Source organism: Pseudoliparis swirei, chromosome 9 (assembly GCF_029220125.1).
Source record: "Pseudoliparis swirei isolate HS2019 ecotype Mariana Trench chromosome 9, NWPU_hadal_v1, whole genome shotgun sequence".
Classification (NCBI taxonomy): domain Eukaryota; kingdom Metazoa; phylum Chordata; class Actinopteri; order Perciformes; family Liparidae; genus Pseudoliparis; species Pseudoliparis swirei.
Window position 1 is genome coordinate 19,553,628 of NC_079396.1, and position 20,861 is coordinate 19,574,488.

Below are 20,861 nucleotides of genomic sequence, written 5' to 3' on the forward strand. Positions count from 1 at the left end.
TTGTAGCAAATTTCATGCCATGCCTATAGCAGTCTGTGGTTTCTGGATAAATTACTTTGCAGGGTCGTCACAACATGCATATGCCATATTTGTGTTAAGCTTTCATGCGTGAATGAGCTGAAGATATAATCCACAATTATTTTTCTTAAACACAACCAGAAAAATGTCAACTATACTAACTATACAATACTAAAACATAAAGGGTGGTAACGGGGACATTTCTGCAATTCAGTCTCAAATGGATCAGATCTGGAAGAGGATGATTCTCCCAGAGACCTTCCCTCACTCCCTGCATCATGACATTATCCGTCTGGTTTGAGACACTGCAGGGCGCTCGTGTACAAAAGCTTGCAGGGAGCGCGTCGTGTCTGAAATGTAAAGAGGAGAACTCGCTGGCCTTTTACCCGAGAGGGAACATAAAACAATAATAATAATAATCTACTTCCTCTTAGAGTTAAATCGGACTTTTATTTTGAAATGTTAAAAGGAAGCGCACTTTTATTTTATGTTAAAATGCAAACTTGATGGTACGGCTACGGATGGAGAGGTGCGCATTTTATTTAAAGTTTAATAGTTTTAATGGACCCGTATGAGGCTAACGCTCTTACGGTGGTGACAAGGTGGTGATTGTTCACGACTTTCAATTCATGTTTATTCACCTAAAGAGAGAAAAGTAAAGAGAGAAAATAAAGAAGTTTCACCAGCAGTAAGTTTCACGCCAATTCATATTCGGGGATTTTGCACAATTAGTACTTTTACTTGAAGTAAATATTGATGATAATTGTACCTTTAGATTATGTACAATGCAGGTATATTATTTGAAAGAAAGTATTTCACATTTTAGTACCGCCACTTTTACTTAAGTAAAATAGTACTTATAATACTTCTCCGCTGCTGTTTATACCGCTGTTTCCATATATGTAACAGTATAATAAACATGTAGTCACAAAGCAACGACTATGAGTTGGCGATTAGGTCGTACACTATTATATACAATAGGTGGCGGTACACGCCTGAATTCGGTGACTTGCTCTCCGCATTTAAAAACCGAGCGAAGAAGAACAGCAGGCCGAAAAGCCTCATTGGTTGAGCCGCGGTGACGTCAGAGTCATTCGTCTGCTCAGCGCTGTCAACATGGCGGCGGTGGATGTCATTGTGAACAACTTGGTGACACTCTGGAGGATACCAGCCGTCCGGCAAAACTTCCACTGGATATTTATGCTAATTTTCTTGGTGGGATCGATTCTGAAGGAGCTGGAGCTCGTCCCGCAGACGTATTTCAGCAGCAACAGAAATGCCCTGAATGTGTGAGTCGTGCTAGTTGTCAGTTGTTTTGCTCGATGGTTAACCTCACCCACTAAGCTCCTGTGCTCACCTGTCGCTGACTGGAGACACTTTGTGGTGAGCTGCTGGGAAAAGTTGGGTGAAACTACCATTTCTGATTTGCTTGTACTGCGTTGTAAGGAAGTTATAAACGTCGACGTGATTTGGGTTAACGATCAAATCTGGCTTCTGCTGATTGCTTGTTTTGGCTCATGTTAGCAAACTTTTTGGTAAATGTTGTTGTGCAACGCAGTAAAGTCACATTGGGGCCTCGGTGGCCACTCTGCAGCAAATGCACTATAGTTTTGCCTTAACCATATTCAAAGATATAAATCTCTAATAGGAATGCTTAACGTTCCTCTACATCCAATGGGTGCATAATTATATCATTGACATTGACTTTAAAAATTCACTTTTTTTGAGAATACAAAAAAATTGTGATATTTTTTAATAATCAAAAGAATAAACAAAACATAAACAAATTGCAGATAGGAGGTTCCCCTCTGTTTTCCTGGATCATTTGCAGATGGGAGGTTTTGCACTTTGGCCATCGATATTATGTGTTATTGAAACCGGCTCTGAAACATCTCAAGTTCTGCACTAATTCACATTTGTTGAAAATATGTTTTAATATCTCTCTGAAACTCTTGGCGTTGTCGTCTTCTCCAAATCTTGTATGCAAGAATTCACAACATTTATAAATAAATGTCAGTATGTTGAAGCTTACCTCGTTACTTTTAGTGGGAATTAGAGACGACTGATGACATTTGCTGATTCCAGCTTCTCAGATGTGAGGATTTGGTGCTTTCCTGTCATACATGACAGTAAACGGAACATCTTGGGGTTTTGGACTGTTGCTCATACAAAACAAGACATCTGAAGGTGTCAACCTGGGCAGTGGAGGATTATATACCAGCCCCTCTCACTTTTTTATAACATTTTGTAGACCAAATTAAAAACTATTCAAGATAATTCTTGTCAGATTAATAAAAGTAAACGACAGTTGTAGCCCGACAGTCTACCAAACTGCACTATTGAGGAACACATGTTCTTCCTGTGTGACATATTGCAGTGATACTGGTTGTCTTTTCAGGGCTAGGTTAATTTTAAGGTTTGTTAAAGAAGGGAGTACTCATTGAGTAATCAGATTATTTTCATTGACAGAACTACCGAAAGGGTTCAAATGGATAAATAAATGCATCAATACCCAGAGGGGAAACTAGTTTGGTCGCCCGTGCCCAGTGGCAAATTACAAAAGATAACTAGAACGGGCACTCGGTAGAGCGCATACCTTCGCATATCACAAGATTGGGCATTGAATTATGAACATTTTGGCATTCGTTGCATGCCAATTGGATAAAAATTGACCGTGTTATGGTAAAAAGAAGATTTTGACCTTTTCATGACCTTGACTTTGACCCGATCGATCCCAAAATCTAATCAAATGGTCCCCGGATAATATCGATTCGGTTTAATACTTTTTGAGTTATGCGAGTAACAAGCATACAAATAAATAAATAAATACACGCCGATCAAAACATAACCTTCCGCATTCTCGAATTACAAAAGGTAATTGGTGCTTTTAGCTGAGAGCTAATGTTAATGCCCTTTTCCTTTTGCAGGTATTTTGTCAAAGTATCCTGGGGGTGGACGTTGCTGCTCCTCACCCCCTTCCTCCTCCTCTCCAACTCCACCTTCAACCGGAGCGTGTCCTTCCTCGGCCGGCGGCTGCTGTCTCTGGCGGTAGCGACAGGCATCTGGTACGCTTGCACCGAGACCTTCTTCTATATCGAGGACGCGACCGGCTCGTGTTATGAAACTGACGGCATGGAGATTATCAACCAGGAGTTCATCACCAAAGCCAGCTGCAGGCGTGCCGGCTTCCACTGGGACGGCTACGACATCTCAGGACACTCCTTCGTCCTGGCCTACTCGGCTCTCTTCATCATCGAGGAAACGGCACCCATGGCCTTCCTGAAGACGGCCAGTCTCTCTGCGCTGCCCAGGATGGTCCTCAACCTGCTGTACGTAGCCTTGAATCTGATCGTGATTGTCTGGGTGTGGATGTTTGCCTGCACCTCTGTTTACTTCCATGATCCGTCTCACAAGTTGCTCGGGACCATGTGCGGCCTGTTGGGGTGGTATCTGACATATCGGGTTTGGTATCGAAAACCTTTTTCACCAGGACTTCCTCCTCAGCGCCACCCAAAAGGACTAAAACTACACACCTGAGCTGCAGCCATACTTTCCTGTCCAACGTTCCATCCTCAAAACGACGCACTACACTTGATGTTCTCTGTATTCGGGTCCAAGCTGGCCATTCTATTTTAAGCTGTTTGAATGATTCCCTCCTCATGGGAAGGTTGTTTAGTACAGGATGGTGTACGGCAGCTGCAGTTCCCAAAATGACTCTTCGGAATCTGAGATAAAAGCAAGACACTGCTCTGCTGCCCAGCTTCAGCCTCTGAGGCTTGCATGTCTACCATTGTGTGTCCTCCAGTTGCCTTACAGTGTTTGACTCTTGGATGAGTAATCGCAGCTTTTAGGGGACTGAGTTTCAACATTTCAGAATGTTTACAGTCTCAAAGCACTGATGACGTGTGTTTGTTTTTTTACCAATGCAAAGAAGCTACACATTTTATGTTATAGGGAACTACCTGCAGAACAAAGTCAGATCAGACACTAACTTCAGTGAGCCTAAATTATTTACTGATTTAAACGAGCTGTCGCGTATGGTTTGGAGTTACTGTGACTGTGTCAACACTATATGTAAAGTTAGCTCAGAAAAGCGTGTATAAATATTATTTTAATTGATCATCATACACAGATTTCAGCTGTAAGCCAGCCCTGCAAGTGTATTTTTTATATTTTTTCCAACTAGCAACACTTATTGTCATTGCCTGATTTTGTTAATTCTATGAATGATTCAAAATGTCCATCTTAATATTTATTAAAATGTTGCAAAAGCAACAAATTCTTCACAGCTGGAATCGTAGTGTTTGGTTTTTGTGCCTGGAAAAATAATTTAAACAATAAATTGATCAGTTATAGTTGAAGTTTACATTTTCTGTTGATGGCCTAATCTATTAACGAATAGTTTCAGTTGTAACTTGATTTGTTAAACAAAAGACTCAAACTGAATTGATCCTCCTTACAAGTGTGTCAAATATTGCCATGCCTGAGTATTGTTACTCTGTACCATGGAGCGCCAAACTATTAAAAACACATCAATGAATAATATAAGCACTGACCTTTATTTTCAGTTCCTTTATACACTGCCCCGCTCCCATAAATACTATATAAATAGCTAAATCCTTTTTTAAATGGCATCTGAAAAACAAGCTCCTTTTACTCCTGGTGGAGTAATGTTTTCTAAAAACGACAAAATATGTTGGTTCGGGTCTCTTCGTAGAATTTGTTAAAAATAAGCGTTATTAGTAGATTACCAGCCTTGTCATTTTGCAACAGTTTAGTAAAGTGACAATTTTTTTAAATATAGTTATCAATTTACAATGTCACAAGCAAATATCTGTTTTCCTGCATTGCTGTGTATTTTCTAGTTTCCAATACCCAGCTCTATAGAACAGTGAATACTAGCTTGTGGTCAAATAAAAAACAGTATGTGTTTATTCCATTTTCATTATTTATTTGTCATTGATGGTAACTGAATAAATTAAGGCTTAAGAACAAACATCATAAAAAGCACCATAAATAAATGCATATATAGAAATATGAAAAGTAAAAAATAAAAAAATACTATAGTGAAACATAATGGCCACAAATCACATCTAGGATTTCTTGACTTGAACTCTTTGTGTTCAGAGAAGTACAGATCCAGCCCCTCAGGTCGCATGACTTCAGTCTGAAGAAGCGGTGGAGTCTTAACCGGTGAGCTTGCAGTAATCAAAAAGCGTTCACAATGATTGGCTGATTATGACGTTTCTTGTCGTTTCCCCCTGCAGTGCCAGTTTGTCAATTAACCCTTGTGTTGCCTTAGGGTCATTTTGACCCGAATCAATATTACACCCTCCCCCCGCCTTAGGATTAATTTGAGCCCATTCAATGTTTAATGTCGGTGTTCTTTCGGTAGTCAACAAACAAACATAAAGTGCCTCACACTTAAACTTGGAAAATAATATTAATTCTAATAATTTTCTGGAGGTTTTAATTGCTGGCGTCAAATTGAACCCAAAGGGTAAAATATGTTAGTAAATATAAAGGTAACAGGAGGGTGAAACATTGAATCGGGTCAAAATGACCCAAAGGCGGGGGGAGGGTGTAATATTGATTCGGGTCAAAATGACCCTAAGGCAACACAAGGGTTAACAAAAGAAGTTGGTCTGAGGATCAAAAAGTAAACATGAATAACAATTAAGCAAATTTTATAATTAACTCTCAACAGGAAATAGTACTTTACACTTTGTGTCCTCTTGCTTACTTTAAAAATTCCAATATCTTTTTTTTTTTTACTTCTCTTTAAAGCCATTTACATCACTGCTGGTCATACAAAAACAGTTTGAAACCAAACAATGTCCCCGTTTGCTTTAATGCACAAGAATTGTCTTCTTTCCAAACAGTTAAATCTATGTGGCCGTACAGCACGATCCATATCGAACATAAGAACTGGACCCAATAACCTACAGCGTCTACACCTCTACTCTCTTCATAAGATTAAGCTGTGACACAGCAAGTAGATGCTGCTATTAAAGGAGCATTGATCGTTGTCTTTGGTTCAACGTTCTTCTGCCACAGCAGCTAATCACCACCTGCAGGGACAAGTTTCTGTAGCCAGAGTAAACAGGGAGCATCCGAACTGAAAAAAACTACAGAAATACTGAACTGGGAGTCCTTACTGCAAGAATTGTCTGTACAACCAGCCATAAAACCAAAAGCAGATTAGAACTCCAGCCAGTATTTCACATGAGTTAAACCTAAAGGGCGTTCAGGGGCAGACTTATAACATGTTAAACCTTGGAGGTCCGACTAAGAAAAAAGCAGAACGGCTCCAATTAGGAGTGAACAGAGTGTGGAGTGAGAAATGTACACTGCATCAACAAATGACAAGACAGGGCCTTTTCTTCTTCCTCATCATCCTCCTTTAAAGCCCTCAGATGAGTCAGCTTTTCCTCCCCTGTTCCTCTTATTCAATCCTTTTGAGCTCATTCAAAATTCAGCCCGGTAAAATGAACGAGACAATACATAATTAAAAAATATCTATCTGTAAAAACAATCTTGCATCCGTCCGGAGGAGTCAGCGAGCAACAAAAAGCAGTAAAATCCAGTTTTTCTTCGCTCTGTTTCGCGGAAGAACCATCTCGAACACACGGTACAGTGCAGGTGCTTCAAAGGTTACAACTAGCAAGAGAATATCAAGGAAATTTGTGGATTTAATGTTCGGTAGTGATCATAAATTCTGCCTCTGGGCAGTGCCCATCCATCACAAATCACTTACATGACAAGAAAGTACCCATGCAATGAGATATACATCCTAAACTAATGCAACTCTATTTGTGCCACAGATGCAGAATTTACAATTTTACTACCAGTTCAGCCAAAGTGTAACTTTTCAAACACCCAAGATTTGTATCGTCTGAATTCCTGCTCAGCGACAAAGAGGGTGACAGTGGACCAGTGCGACCCGTAGTGCTCTAAATAAACTGACTTAGTGTGTCTCTGTCTTTTATTTGGTGTACAGTTAGTTCAAAGGAGTCGTCGCACATTTTGGGAAATGCACTTATTGACATTCTTGCGGAGAGTTAAACGTGAGAAGATCCACTGTTGAATTTGATGCAGCAGTTTGATAGTTGGGCTTACATTTGTAGCCCAATTGTCATGTATCATTCAATTAAAATCACAGCACTAAGCATCTGCTTTTCTCGAAAATATACAGTGCATTCAGAAAGTATAAGGCTTCAACATAATGTGAACAGGTGACGGGGTTTAAATACTTTCTGACGCCAGGTAATCTGTGATAACCCCAGAAGGGCCTTTAATGAAACTGTTCCCAAAAGACTCTTCTGCCCATCTGGATAAAAAAACGTTGCCTGCACAATGAATAAAAAAAACACAAGTTTCTTTTCAAATTTTATATTTTAAAGTAATATATAATATGTTTTTACGAACTGAATGTCATTTCTGGTTACTTGGGATGAAAAAATACAGGTCGAAAAAGTGTTTTCATCAAGAGGATTGAAAGAGTCTTTGAGCATTGTTTCCAGTACTAATGCTAAGCTAAGCTAACTAGCTGCTAGCTCTAGCTTCACAATGAATGTTCACACACGTGATGCATTTAAAACAAGTCCACAACCTTCTGCGGTTTTCAAAGATTGCTGAGTTTATATTTTTTCGGAAAGTTAGCCGTGTCCTGACTTCATGCTAAGCTAAGCTAACCATCTCCTGGCTGCACAGCTTCATATTTACCGCATAGATTTGAGAGTGGATCCACGTCTCCGCGAGAAAGTTAAAAAAAGAAATGTCCCCAAATGTCAAACTATTCGCTTAAAGTTTGCCTCCATCCTTTCATTATTTCTTCTGGCAGTTTCTGGCAGCAGCACTTAACAGAAAGTCTGTCGTGTAAAATCTTCCTGCGGTTTTTAGTGGGTGAACCGCAATCTGATCAAGAGGTGACGAGCAGGTTTGAGTAATGACAATAATAGTGGCATGCGAAGGTCATTTAACCCCTGTTGGTGTTACTGTGTTCAACATTTTGTTTGGGTTTCTTCTCTAAGTCGTCAGTATGAGAAGACCCGATGCATGCCTCCAAATAAAGTTAAACGAGGACTTGTCGGCCGCAAGTTGCCAGAAATTAAACTGGATGAAGGCCTTGATTACCAGAAAATGTGCTGTCAACAATTTCTTACTATGGAATGTTTTAATATTGTTTGTTCACCCAGGCAAGTAATAGTGCTCTCTCTCTCTCTCTCTCTCTCTCTCTCTATATATATATATATAATTATATTCATTATGTTTTCCTGCAGTCATAAAACATTACAGAAAAGTTGAAACGTCACACAAATACACAGACATTTAACACAACAAGAGGGCATTCACTACATGTATTTCTTTTTTAAATACCAGTAGGCAAAGTAGCCCATCCCTCCCAGCGAGCCCATGAGAAAAGAGGCCCCGAAGAAGGACGGCGGCTTCTTTTTTACCATCCGGAAGGCGTTGGGTAGGACTGCAGACAGAAGGGTTGTGTGGATGTCGCCCAGGACCTTGCGGAAAGCGTAGCGTTTTTGCACACGCACAAAAAAGGACTGCAGGTTGGCTCGGCTGCCGTCCTCCCAGTATTTCTTAGAAAGTCCCAAGAACTTGAGCCTGTGCAATAAGGCTCCAAGGCAGACGTCAGCTAGTGTAAATTCAGGCGCACATAGCCACAACTCACACTGTTGACCTGCGAGGAAATGAAAACATGCATAACTATAAACATTGTTGCAACATGTTTTGGTGCCATTATGATGGAAGATGAGGATGTTTTTCTTTTTGGGACATACCTTGATACTCTATTTTTCTTTTCTCCAGTTCGGCCTCCACTTGATCTAGAACCATGGCTAACTCCCCCAGAATTTTCTTCAGGAAGTTCACGTTATCGTGGTCCAAGATTGTTGCCTGACAATCGTTTAGAAAAAGGATAACAAAGTTAGCATAGTTGGAAATGTTATTATTATAAAGTAGAATTATTGTAATGAATATGAATTGTACTTTAAGAAGAGTGAAAGCAGATTTGGTTTCAATAATAAAATGTTAAACACAAGATACATATTCCAGTACTAAGTAGTTAGAAGTAAGTAATGAAGTTCCAATGTTAATAAAAAATCTTTTTTAAATTACCATAGTCCACAAATAAAAACACATATTTTCCTACTTCCTTGCTTTGTTTATTTGTTTATTTCTTTTCCCACACTCATTGTTGTTTTAACTTCACACCTCTATTATGCTTGTGGACTTTTTCCAGAAGCAAAGTCTGAAAAAAGTGTCTAGAAAGGCTTCAAAGAGAGCATTGAAAGACTTTGCTGATTTCCCAGTGGGACAAACCTCATTCATTAAGTACAGCTCAGGCTGATGGTTTTATATTATTTGCTTCATTTGGAGGAGTTCATCATTTCCCCTTGAATCACATTAAAACCTCGGTAATGTGCACATCATTTGAAAGTTAATGTAAAAAAGGATGGGATTCAGTTTAATAGGGGTTGTGCTTCCCTTATAAACACATTATAATATATAATGAAGACAGGTAATAAATGAATACATATTAAATCACATGAATGAACACATTCAACTCACCATAAGCTTCTTCTGCTTGGACAGGTACGGTTCTGTGAGCTGCAGCTCTTCGTGGTCCAACTTCATCAGCTCTGTCGCAGCGTTGGTCAGATGTCCTAAACACACACACACACACACACACACACACACACACACATAAATACACACACAGAGACCCATGAAGTCTCTTGATCTATTGGGAAAACTGACATTTTAACTAACCCTCCTGTCGCCTTCGGGTCAATTTGACCCGATTCAATGTTTAATGTCGGTGTTCTTTCGGGAGTCAACAAACAAACATAAAGTACCTCACACTTAAACTTGGAAAACAATATTAATTCTAATAATTTTCTGGAGATTTTAATAGCTGGGGTCATATTGACCTCAAGGGTAAAATATGTTAGTAAATATAAAGGTAACAGGAGGGTGAAACATTGAATCGGGTCAAATTGACCCGAAGGCAACACAAGGGCTAAACTAAAAATGTAGTTTTTTTTTTCTTCTGTAAAATCCACATGGCCTTTTAGAACATTTTGCTTCAGAGATCATCTGTATGTGCATACACTCAGCAGGCAAATTAGTCTTAAGTTGTGAATATTCTTCTGCGTATTCTTTGCACAGAACAGACATATTAACTATGAGTATCTTTAATCCTGCCAACGAGTTATCTGACTGTGGAGAACTTACTCCTATCCGTGCTCCCGTCAGGGTCCCTTGAGGGAGGGAGACACGTGTGTTGTTATAGACCATAACACAAATATATTGTTATATATTGTTACGTATTTTGAAATGTTTCAGTTTATGATAGCCATCAGTCAGCAACATAATATTACAACTCAGAAGTTTTCAATTTGACTTGGGTTTTTAATAATGTCGTGAAAAATTATTGAATGTAAAACAAACATAATTGGATAATCAAATACAAAAATCACTGATGCTTTCTATTAAACTCTCCATGAAGATATATTAGATACAGAGACGTAGCAGAATTTTACTGAATTTGTGTTTTTTCTTGTCAGACAATCCCTGGTCTTTATGCTGTGGGTCTTTTTCAGAATTGGTTTGGGCCGGATGAACTCTCACGAGTAAAGCAAAGCAAGATTCTATCCAAGAGTTCCTGACTGATGAGAGAGGAAAGCTTAACAGATCTTTTATTTGGGATCTCTGATTAGCAACTCAAGGAAAGCTATTTCAGATCATCCGGCAGATCAGGGCAGAGATCTTTGGAGTTGGAGAATCAGCCTGAGCTATTCTCTTTCTTTCTAGGAGTGAAACAATAAGATACAGATGAACCAATCAGGACCACTCTTATGTCTGTTGTGTAAATATGAAGCTTAGCACCGGACTGGAAACAAGGGAAAACAGTTTTTGTAATGTGTCTCTAAACCTCATCAAAACCACCTTCCATGTCATACATTAAAACTGTGAGAAAGACACACTTTATAATTTAAAAAAGCAAATCAGAGTTTGTCCCTAAATGTTGAATTTCAATTTATTTTTAAAACATACTTCTAATGACCAATTTACTATGATTTCACATGAATCTCTTCTTTTTATTTAATATAATATATAATCTAATTATATATATATATAATATATTTTATTCCAAGAAGAAGAAGAAGCAGAAGAAGCCTCCACCCTGTCTTCTTGTAATTAAGATGCAGAATTGAAGACATCCATGTCTCCAAAATGTGGTGGAGCTTCACTTACGCCGTATTTCTGCGGTGGCGTACTTGGGGATCATCGAGTCGGTGGTGAGCTCCGGATGGAGGATGCAGCCGTGAGTGTAAGCGTCCATAGGCAGGCCGTCCAGCAGCTGGCGGTACTGCTGCACGCGTTCGTGGAGAGGCGAATCTGCATCAGGAACCAGCTGGGCCACCATTTCTGTGAGACACGACGTCGTGACAACAGCAATACAGAGAAGTCATTTTAATGTAGCTCAGGAACGTTTCACGGCTCTCTGAAGAACCACAGGCACTGGCGCTCATGTTTCACAATGGCTGACATTTAGACATTACGGAGGCAGTCGGAAAAAAACATCTAAAAAGAGCTTCTGATAATCTATTTGGAGTGGAAGAGTAAAAAGGTTTAACCTAAAAACACAGTTTAACCACGAGATTAAATTCAAGCACAATCGACAAAATAATAAAAATAATACATTTTATGAGTATAGCCTCCTCTGGTTGCAACTGCTCGGAGTAAATAAAAAGTCCTGCATATAAATAAATTGTGATTTTCTTTACACATACTGATTAAACAACATAGATAATGTGTCAATTATGGGAAAGAGTTGATAATCAGTTTAAGTTTCAGTTTGTATCTGAGATGAGGAGTAGGCTACTTCGCCTGTGGCCACAGGTGTGTTACGTCTTTTCTGATTCTGGAACAGCTTTATCAAATTTATATATGTAGGTTATGTTATATGACGTAATAGACAGACGTGAGAGTGATTTCGATTTTCCCATCAAACTCTCCGCCATAAAACTACTTTTCACACTAGATCTTTGTATAGCTCATTTCACAAATTGTTGAACTACTTACAACTTTAAAAAATGATTGAGAGAACACGCTTTTCTATTTTGTTATCTCCCTCCTTATGCTGACCTCATGCTTCATGGCTGGGATGGAACATTTTAAACTTAATGATCTGCTGCTGATGTTCAGTATTTAGGAAGAAACAGGTTATAAGAACAGAGGGAGCTTTTATCTCTGTGCACGTCGCAGCCAAACTCAAGGACGGCATACTGACAGTTGGCTGCTTGAGGATGCCCGGGCCAACGGAGGCGCTTGGGGACGGGGTGGAGCTGCACCTGGCAGAACTCCAGAAAGCTGAGTCATCAGTCCCAGGACCTGCATGCTGACCTGGGCATGCCATACAGTGGTCCTCTAGGTAGTCTGCTGCAGCACCGTGGTGGAAATATCAAATGAGCGACTAAGAGCCATCTGAAGAACAACTCATTGTCTCGGGGACAGGGATGCGGATTACAGAATATAATAAAAGCAACTGATTGTTTGATTGTCAGTCAACAAACAGATTCACGCAGTAAGAGCCATCTGCTGCCTCTCAACAACACAGTAAAGTGGTCTGAGTCGGCACCACGTTGTTCTTTTCTGAGACATCTGCACTCTCCGGGCCAGTTGCAGCACACCTTGCCAGCATTCATGAGGGGATTCACTCGCAGAAAAAAAGCACCTATTATCTTATCTAGCAGATTTACTTTTTTTTTAAACAATTTGTGCATTCATTAGATAAAACACCCCAGCTGAAAAGTTAGTTACACTTTATTGTTGCAGACTTCAAACTAACTTGTTTCTTCACAAATGAATGCAATGACCTGCATCCAGCACACTATTAAACAGCTCAAATGAATGTGTCTGAAAGAGAAGAAGACATCGAACACCCGGGTCCGCTACTGCCTTCTTTCCCTGAGCGAGCAATGAACCAGATCTTCTGCAGCGCTTTGGAGCATCGCTGCGAAGAACGAGGTTGACCACAATCTATGCTAAGACAAGGGAGCGAGTTACTGGCCGACATCCCTCAGGCTTTTACTGATTCGAGGTTCCCCGGACAATTACATGACAGCATCATGTCTCAACTGACTGACTACTGAAGTTGGCTTACTCTCAGAACTGCATAGGATGAACCTGAGTCACTGACTCCCAATGTACATTTCACATCTTTACTTATTTATTTGTTGGGATCAACCTTTTAGTAATAATTTGCCACACTGTGCTCCCGAGAGATCACTCCAGTTTCATCTGATCTAATCAGAGGAGTTCACATTGCTGCAGAGACATTGTTTCAACAGCTCACACAGTTTCACAGCCCAGTACACATCGACAAACACTAAACAAGGACGGCAGATGGCCACAAATTGATGTCTTCCAATTGTCTTTGCTACTCCCACCAACTGGGAGGATGCAGCCTGATATTCTCAGGCAACTGGCCCAGAAAATCTTCACTCAAATGTGTGTCAACTGGTTTGTAGTCAATTAATTAATGGCACGTTTATTTCCCAAAAGAACCACTAAAACTACCGTGAACTGGGTCAAACATTTGCTGCTTAGTGTCTTTAGGCTATCAGTAATGTTTGACAAGAAGCAGGTGTTTCAATTTTAGCTTTCTTTTTTTAGCCATTAATTAGTCCAAAAAAAGCTGTCCATTTTCCAGTTGACGTGTGGCAGCGGGGGGTGTTTGGGCTCGGCTGCAGAGTGGGTGGAGCGGGGGTGTGGTTCAGGGAATGGTGTCTGATTGTCATCAGCTGGACTGATGGGTAAATCGGTCCAGCCGATGACAATCTGTGTTTGTGTATCTGTGAGGCTTTTCTCTTTAAAGGAGCTGGACGGACTGAAGACGAGAGAGCAGTGAGCAGAGACACAGTCGGCGGTCCGAGCATTGTAATAAAAGGTGTTACCCAATATCCCTCTGGTTGCGCATTCCTTGGTGCTTAGAAAGAATATACACTTTTATTAATCCCCAAGGGGAAATTAGTTCTCTGCATTTAACCCATCCTTAGTTATTAAGGAGCAGTGGGCTGCGGTGCGCCGAAAGCAACTGGGGGTTCAGTGCCTTGCTCAGGACACTTGACACCTTGGGAGAGGGAGGAGGGGAGGATCACCCCCCTGCTTGCAGGCCCCTGCCCCCTCTTACCCCACTGAGCTAAAACCTACTGGTGATGGCTACAATCCTGTCACAACATGTTTTAAAACAGAAATCTTGTAAAAGGGGTCTTAAATATTCAAAGTCTACATAAATGATCTCATGCTACAACATTCTGATCACTTGATGATAAATGTTGACAATTCAATGGAATGGAATCAGAAATCCAATTGAAAGAAATCTCATTTGCTTTTTGCAGAGGGAACCAGAGCGATGCTAACTTCCAGCTTGGACTATACGTACTGTACCAGCATAATTCTTGCAGCACTCTATAGATGTGTTTGCAGAACCCAAAACACGATCCTGAATAACAAACTGTGCTGCTCCAGTGTGAACATCCCAGAATCGCTAATGTTTGTCTAAACTCTAAAAATCTGAGATTCGGTCCATTTATTGGGGAAATTCCACTGAGTTCATGTGTTAGTCGTGAAAACAGATTCATTTTTAACGTAAACTATAACCTAATATAATTTAAGTTGGCAAATGACACGCTCCTCGGCCTCATAAGAAACGCTCCTGCAGGTACGATAGTGAATGCAGCTCACGTTGCAGACAAACACACCGTTTAATCCACTCCTTACAGTTTTTCTTTTGTGCGTTTGGTTTTGTAAAGACAAAAAAAAGACATCCAAACTCCTTGAATGCAGAGTATTGCTCTCGCATCACCCCACACACAGCATGGAGAGAAACCCACAGCTTGACAGCCATGAGCCTCTTGGCTCGTCAGTGACCGTGTTTACATGCATTCGAATAACTGGCTTAGTCGGACTGAAATCGAAATGCGTCTACGCTCTTAGGATCAATGTTTGAAGTGAGGAAATGGAAGAGATACAGCATCGGTAGATGAATGAACAATGCACCGTACCTCCCACAAAGCTTTTCTCCAGGTAATCTATAATCTGATTGTAGTCACTGATGATGGTGTCGCCGTGGAGTAAAACGGGCACCTCCTCCCCCAGGTTCAGCCTCATGAACCAGGGCTCCTTGTGCTCCTGCAGTGGCATGCTCACGTCCCTCTCCTCGCAGACCAGACCCTTCTCATTAATGACCAGACGTACCTGCAATCACAAGCGCATGCAGCTGATGAGCAGGAAAGATGAGACGGGGAAATACATCCTGCCTCTTGACAAGAGGGAATCACAGTGAGCCCACGCTCTGCACAGCAATATGCACGTGGTGACATTCTGACGCTTTAAAGATATGAAGACGGGATGAAGACTGAAAACAAAAACATGACACAATAAATCTCTGGGTTTCTTGGTTGTTGAAAAGAAGTGATTGCAATAATACCAACGCTAAGCATGGGAGGTAATAGATGCAGCTGTGAGTTCCTGATATAAAACAACTGATCATGTTTGTGTTGTTGTATTATAAATAACCTTATCTCAATTGTTTGTGTGGTCTGGCAAAATAATGAGATGTTTTACAGCGTGCCAACAGTCCAGCAAAAAGCTTCAGAGATGAAGGATAAGGCGAGGCCACCAATGGAGAGCTATTAGTGGGAATAAGATTAGAGGAAGGAGAAGACACTTGGGTTATAGAGTGCTACATTTGGCTGCTCAGAAGCAACAACCAAACTGGAGTGTTGCCAAACATGGGCTGACATGGTGTAATTAAATAATAGTGAACGATTTAGTAACACAAGCACAGTAATTACAGCCGGACCGCTGGTTCGGGATGAAGGAACACATCGATAAATGTTGCAAAGTCACACAAAAAAAGATGCTTATTACATCTCTATTGGCAGAACTTTACACACTTAATGAAGGATGTGTTTCAGGTTCCAGTCAGACACAGAGAGGTGAAGCCCACAACAACATCGTTACTGTTGCTTCAAGAGTTTGTTATGTTATAGTATTAGTCATCCTCTAGTAATGATGCCAAGTAGTGCATCTGCCCGGGATCCACAAAGTAAACATGTCCTATTTGTATTTTGCTATGTTTGTTGTTAACAGTGGTGGAAAGTAATCAGTAACACTTAACCTTAGTACAATTTTGAGGAACTAATACTTAACTTGGGGATTTGTATTTTATTTTGCTTCATACTTCTACTCAGCTACATTTATCTGCTAAAGTTACTAGTTGCATTATTAAGGTTTTACATGATAAACGTATAAACTTATTAATACATTTATAAATTAGTTGTGAAAACTTATAACAAAAAGCAGTGTCTAATTCTTCTGTTATTGTTATGGTTTTCCCATCCTCAGGACGTAGGGATGGGTACGGACAAACGGTTAAACAGGCACCAGTGCTAAATTATTAAAGGCCGTAGTATTAAAAAGATCCAACATTACTGTTGTTCTTTATCTGCACTTATTAATGCTTTAATTATCACTCTGTCGGACTGAGCTCCTCCAACTACACTTAGACACAAAGTGAAGTCAGCTGATTACTTGAGACAGCAAATACACTTGTTACTATAAATACAGGAAAACATTGGCAAGTAAACAGCCAATACTTTATCAATACATCTGTTCAACAAACATGTACGCAAACACGATGTAACAAGCTGCTTATACATTACACATTAGGATTAACAATAATGTAATACTGCTAGAGTACTCTTACTGCTAATACTTCTGTATTTGTCCTTGAGTAGGACTTTGAATGAAGGGCTTTTACTTGCAATTGTTGTATTAATGCTTTAATTTGTTCTAACATCTGAATACTTCTTCCACCTCTGGTTGTTAATGCAAACTCTGAGATGACTGACCAGATACTTGCTGGCGTCCTGACACACTGCCCTCTGCACAGACTGAACTCAAGTGAGTGTTACAGACTCACAGTTGGTGTATTGAAGGTTTTAAATCTCTAACCTGCAGGCTCTTTGCAGTGCTCTCTATATATTGATTTGTGAAGCTGCTGGCCTCTAAATGTGCTAATATTTCAGGGTATCAAGCTCCACCTGTCTCTCTTCTTCATCACATCTGTTGTGTTCTCAAGATATCGCTCATGTGAGGCAAACACAGGCTTCCCCCTGAAAATCTGATGACAGTCTTGTGTTCACAGGGTTGTTGATCTATTGGAGAAGTGACTCCTTTGTCATAGTCACCTGCTCAGTGTCTCATTGACAAAGTGTCTTTCTAGAAAAAATACAAAGTGGTTTCATGGAAGTATGACTAAATAAAACATTACTTTTCAAGGTGCTGTGAAGGTACTTTGACCAATCACGTTGCAAGTATCTGTGTTGCATTTAGGCTCAAAATATTCAGTTAAATTCTGGTGGAGTGCTTGGACTCTTAATATCATAAAAGCCATCACAAAAATGCAATTTAAAGCATGCATCAGCTTGCATAACAACACATATGACACGCTATTGTACAAGCACATCAAATCCGGAATTCAGTGGTGAAATGTATGTGTGTTGTTCCTATAAAATGCTTGCCAAATAATTTGTTCATTGAAAGCACAGTCACTGATGATTGTGAAGTCACCTCCAGCATGAGACTGAGCATCGACTCAAGGTTGTTGGAGAGGAATATACAGTAACACCATCCTTCTAACGAGAAAGAGTCATGATGGTGCACGCATTGAGCCACTTTTTCTGAAAGGAATACTTCAGTGGTCCTATATTATGGTGTGTAATAAAAGATACAAGCACAAGCAAAGCAAAACTCACAAGGACTATTGATTATTTTAATTATTATTTTTCTAATTCAGTGTATTCCCGCTTAGGTCAAAACGTAATCAAGCAGATCCTTACTTTTAAAAACCTGGAATCTAGAAAAATCAATTAATAAATAACCAAAATAGTAAACTGGCCAAGCTATTCATTGGCTAATCATTTCAGTTCTAAAGCTTAAAGAGCGTAATCCATGTGTACAAATAAGGCTCAGATAGAAGTCAATGATCGAGAGATGAAGCACCAATTGTCATTTCATAACAGTGGATGTCAATGTTTTTAAAGTGGTATTCCAGCTATTTATTATTGCACTTGAATCAATTTTTTAAATGTACAAGCTCCATCAGTCCAAAATAGAAGCAGCAAATCCTTGTATTGAAAATATCAAATATTTGGCTTTTTTGCATTAAAAATGAATGCAAAAATTAACATCACAAAACAATCATCAGAATAGTTGCCAATTACCTTTCTATTACTCGACAAATTGATGCAGCTAAAGAAATAAAACCAGAACAAAGAACTGAACGCTGTAGACGTGTTCAAGCCGCAGAGATTACAGATACAAAGTTGGAGAAATGACTTGCGTGTGTTATGGATATAGTTGTTACAAAGCTCCAATTTCATAAATGACTGTGCTGGTAGTCGCTGTAGTTTGTCCTGCTCAGACAAAGTAATATCACAAAGGTTTTAGTTTAAAGCTGTAGCGGAGGCTAGTTTGTCTTAGATTCTGAAAAACCTCCAAACCAGCTTATTATTTTTATAAGGACTGATGAAAAAAATGTTAACTGAGAGACTTTATGAGCGTATGGAACCGAGACTACACAGGATGTGACATCAGGACTCCTGCTCTATCAGACCCAGTCTGGTAAATATCATGTCCTTCAGATTCCACACCCCCAATAACCCCTGTGATGTCACCAGGGGGGTATTTACTGTAGGGTTTCTCAAAGCTCCACAGAAGACACCATTCATGATGTATTTTCCCATGGCTGTCTAGTACTACCTTAGTGAACTGAACTTTATCTGTACAATGTATGGAGTGCCCCTTTAATGTGCATGCTGCTTGTGAAGTAACACCCTGTGGATCATACATAAGAGCATGCAAGCCAAGCTTTATACTAGTTATTTATGTGAATGAATTGCTTTCAGAGCTTGATTTGATCCAACATGCTCATTTAAAAGGAAAGGGAGGTTACTGTTTATAGCATAACCAATGGTACACTTGGAAACCCTTAAAATAACAACATATGTGTAGGTAACCCACAGCAGGGGGAAGATGGCATTTGGTTTGGTTTGCACATCATTTCAATGAATTATTTAGGATACCATGTCTCAAAGCACATAGGTTAGCACATAGCTTCAACATGTCATTAAAAGGTGGAGGCTCGTGAGATGCATGGGGTGATTTATACAATGGTAAATAAACAAGTGGTAAATATTTAGCCACCAATCCATATTTATGTCGAGGAGATGAGCCCCATGCTGCAGCGCATCTCTAAGCGTCTCCAACGGGAGATCTGCCCCGCTGCACGATCATATTCATATTCCGGGGCAATATGTGCAAGAATAAACATGCACAGAAAAACACGTTTTGATCCTAATAAACCAACATGCTGTAGCTCGCTGTAGCACCATGCACAGGGACGTGAAGCCACCTCGATGTTCTAGCTCTGCCCTTTTTTTGTTACCTTCTGGGAGGTGAAAGACTGCGTCCAGTGGTACAAAACGAGACTGTCTTTATTGAAGGGTCTGGACTCTGCCGTCGGTTCTTCGCACTCCTCCCCGTCTGTGATTTTGCCGTCTTCGTCCATGGCTGAGATGGGCCACCAGCTACAGTTGGTGGGGGTAACATTGTTGGAAGACGCCATGACAGAGCGTTTTGTGCGTGTGGAGGAGAGAGAGAGAGAGAGAGAGAGAGAGAGAGAGAGAGAGAGAGAGAGAGAGAGAGAGAGAGAGAGAGATTTCAGCTCAGCAGCAGCATCTGTCAGTTTCGGACAGCTCCGGTGCTGAATTCGGCTTCAACGCCAAATACTGTTTTTATTTTGTTTTTATCTCGCGAAATCCCCAAAAGCTACTCACTCGAGCATGCTGCTACACTTTCGATTCAATCAATGTGTAGCCGGTGGGCTGTTACGTCACGTGACGAGGCGCGCACACACATGTGTGGTGAAACCTGCGGAGGAAGCGTTTCTTCACAGGAAGGTCAAGCGGCTCTGAGGACGGGGAGGCTGGAGACTGTGCAGGGTCACATCGTTTTAATTATACAGCTTTACTACTGGAGCACAACAAGGGGAAAGTAAATGAGAGCACGTATTAGCAACATGTGCCCATCATTTATTTGGCAAGAGAGGAAACAATACTTGTATACATTGTTCTGCTTTATACTCCAAGTGGACTGGTGGAGCATCCTGTTCACTCCACGCAGAGCTGTTGGTCTACTACATGTTCAGATTAAGACTTTGATAGATGAAAACATAATAACATTATATATTTGTTTATCAACCAGTGGTTTCTAATCAGTTTTCGTCTGCCTTATATCAAATTAGTATAGCCTCTACTTTTGTCTTTTAATCAAGAAACAAAGTCCATAACTGCCAATTTAGTGCCGAGAGGAATTAACAACAAGCCACACATTATATCAAATACAGAAGCTAATTAAATAACGGTTTCATGTAAATTGTATACATTTACTCAGGTATAGCCTAACTAACTTGACTTGATTATATACATGTAATACATATTGCACTCCACCTCAGAGGCAGGTAGTGTACTTTATACATGTGTGTCTACTCCTGTGGCAGACAGCTTTAGTTACTTACTCGACTACAATGTGTCATATACCCTTCCTTTACAGTGAAAACAATGCATCTCCCTCTGATAGACAAAGGATGAAGTATTCCTTTCTGGGTTGAGAAAATCCTCCTACTTCTTAAGCGAAATAAACTATGCCTTATTGGATAGTAGCCTATATGAGCGTACTATGGGACATAT

At 40.2% G+C, this 20,861-nt stretch overlaps 2 protein-coding genes across 4 annotated transcripts; one reads left to right on the top strand and one right to left on the bottom strand.

The window, feature by feature from the left end:
- Positions 1-1,125: 1,125 nt before the first annotated feature.
- On the top strand, positions 1,126-8,961 carry fitm2 (fat storage inducing transmembrane protein 2). Of its 3 annotated transcripts, none has more exons than XM_056423581.1 (3): positions 1,135-1,307; positions 2,946-3,347; positions 8,845-8,961. In XM_056423581.1, exons 1-3 carry the CDS (start codon positions 1,135-1,137, stop codon positions 8,858-8,860), a joined length of 591 nt encoding a protein of 196 aa, XP_056279556.1. In that variant the 3' UTR covers positions 8,861-8,961. The 3 variants fall into 3 exon arrangements, with proteins under 3 accessions (XP_056279557.1, XP_056279556.1, XP_056279555.1); XM_056423580.1 differs by lacking the exon at positions 8,845-8,961 and adding an exon at positions 5,146-6,993; XM_056423582.1 differs by lacking the exon at positions 8,845-8,961 and having other exon boundaries at positions 1,126-1,307; positions 2,946-4,952.
- gdap1l1 (ganglioside induced differentiation associated protein 1-like 1) lies at positions 7,084-19,738 on the bottom strand. The gene is made up of 6 exons (XM_056423583.1): positions 19,559-19,738; positions 15,111-15,303; positions 11,296-11,469; positions 9,607-9,701; positions 8,817-8,931; positions 7,084-8,716 (listed from the first exon to the last, which is right to left on the bottom strand). Exons 1-6 carry the CDS (start codon positions 19,736-19,738, stop codon positions 8,373-8,375), a joined length of 1,101 nt encoding a protein of 366 aa, XP_056279558.1. The 3' UTR covers positions 7,084-8,372.
- Positions 19,739-20,861: the final 1,123 nt, after the last annotated feature.